General features: G+C 57.1%; 1 protein-coding gene across 1 annotated transcript in view; it reads left to right on the top strand.

The window, feature by feature from the left end:
• LOC104281366 (ankyrin repeat and fibronectin type-III domain-containing protein 1-like) overlaps positions 1–1122 on the top strand; it is a gene marked incomplete at its 3' end in the record, with an annotated part of 170578 nt that overhangs the window by 163699 nt on the left and 5757 nt on the right. Inside the window, exon 12 of the mRNA XM_009879340.1 lies at positions 931–1038. Within this exon, the coding sequence (XP_009877642.1) occupies positions 931–1038 (108 nt within the window). The remainder of the gene's footprint in view (positions 1–930; positions 1039–1122) is intronic.

Genomic DNA, 1122 nt, shown 5'->3' with positions numbered 1-1122 from the left:
TGGGGAGCCTGTGGAAGGGAGGCAGGGGTGTGTTGGCATCGTGCGTAGATCTAGCTGCAGGTGCACGTAGGGCAGCGGTATGGGAAGATGCAAAAGCACATTTGCATGTATATGAAGGCGTATAGCGAGCATAGGCGCGCACCACGTTGTCCCGGCTTTGCCCCATCCTGGCAGCGTGTTGGCGTGTTTGCACCGGCTTGAAATCCCCTTTGCCATCCTGCATGGGTCACATTCCCCATGACCGAGATCCACACAGCATCGATCCAGAGCGTGGCCGAAGTGAATCAGGCATGAGTGGCTTTTATTTATTTTTATCTCCATTAATGTTTCTCCCTTCAGTAAAGATCCCTCCCTGGCCCAGCAGAATATAGTCAGGCACCTCCCTGGGTGTTTTTAAAGCTCCTAAAAATAGTGGCGAGCCCCAGCCAAAGTTAACAGAGCTGAACTTTCCATGGAAAACAGCAGCAGGCAGGACACAGGGGGTGTTTAAAGCAATTAATGTAAAGCTAATGTAGAAGAACCGGCAGTTCCACGGCCCGCTCCTGGTCCTGCTGCTGCCTTGCTGGCAGGAAAGCTTATTTATGTGTTTGCCGAGGCGAGCCCAGCTCTCAGCACTGCCCTGGAGAAAGCTGCAGCTCCAGGGAAGACCTGGAGGAAGACACTGGAAAGAATTTTATTTTTGAAGGCTGGCAAAGTGTAGCAGCAACAGTCGGGACCTTGTTCTTTCCCTCTGCTATGTCCCTGGGGTGCCGTGCTGAGCTGGGGTGCTCCTGGGAAGAGTGGCACAAAACTGGGGATCTCCCAAAGCCCAGCCCGCCCGGAGGTGCCAGGGTGGGGGTGCCAGGAGGCGATGTGCCATGGGGAGGAGAAGGTGGGAACCCCCTTTTCCCTCAGGCCAAGGGGTGCTGGGAATGATGCTGCTCCTCGCAGACTGGCGGGAGTATGACGGCCGGGCGCCGCGGCGAAGGGGACAACCTGAAGCTCTGGATCATCTGCTGGGCCAGGTGAAGAACATCCACCAGCACTGCGTTTGCCATGGTGAGGACGCAGCACAGCGCCGCGGGGAAGTTGGGGTGGGGGATGCCGCCGGGCCCCACAGGCTTGTGGTGTGTTCCAGGGGGG

The sequence above is a fragment of the Apaloderma vittatum genome, unplaced genomic scaffold (genome assembly GCF_000703405.1).
Source record: "Apaloderma vittatum isolate BGI_N311 unplaced genomic scaffold, ASM70340v1 scaffold10092, whole genome shotgun sequence".
Taxonomy (NCBI): domain Eukaryota; kingdom Metazoa; phylum Chordata; class Aves; order Trogoniformes; family Trogonidae; genus Apaloderma; species Apaloderma vittatum.
This window is presented reverse-complemented; position numbering and strand designations above follow the sequence as displayed.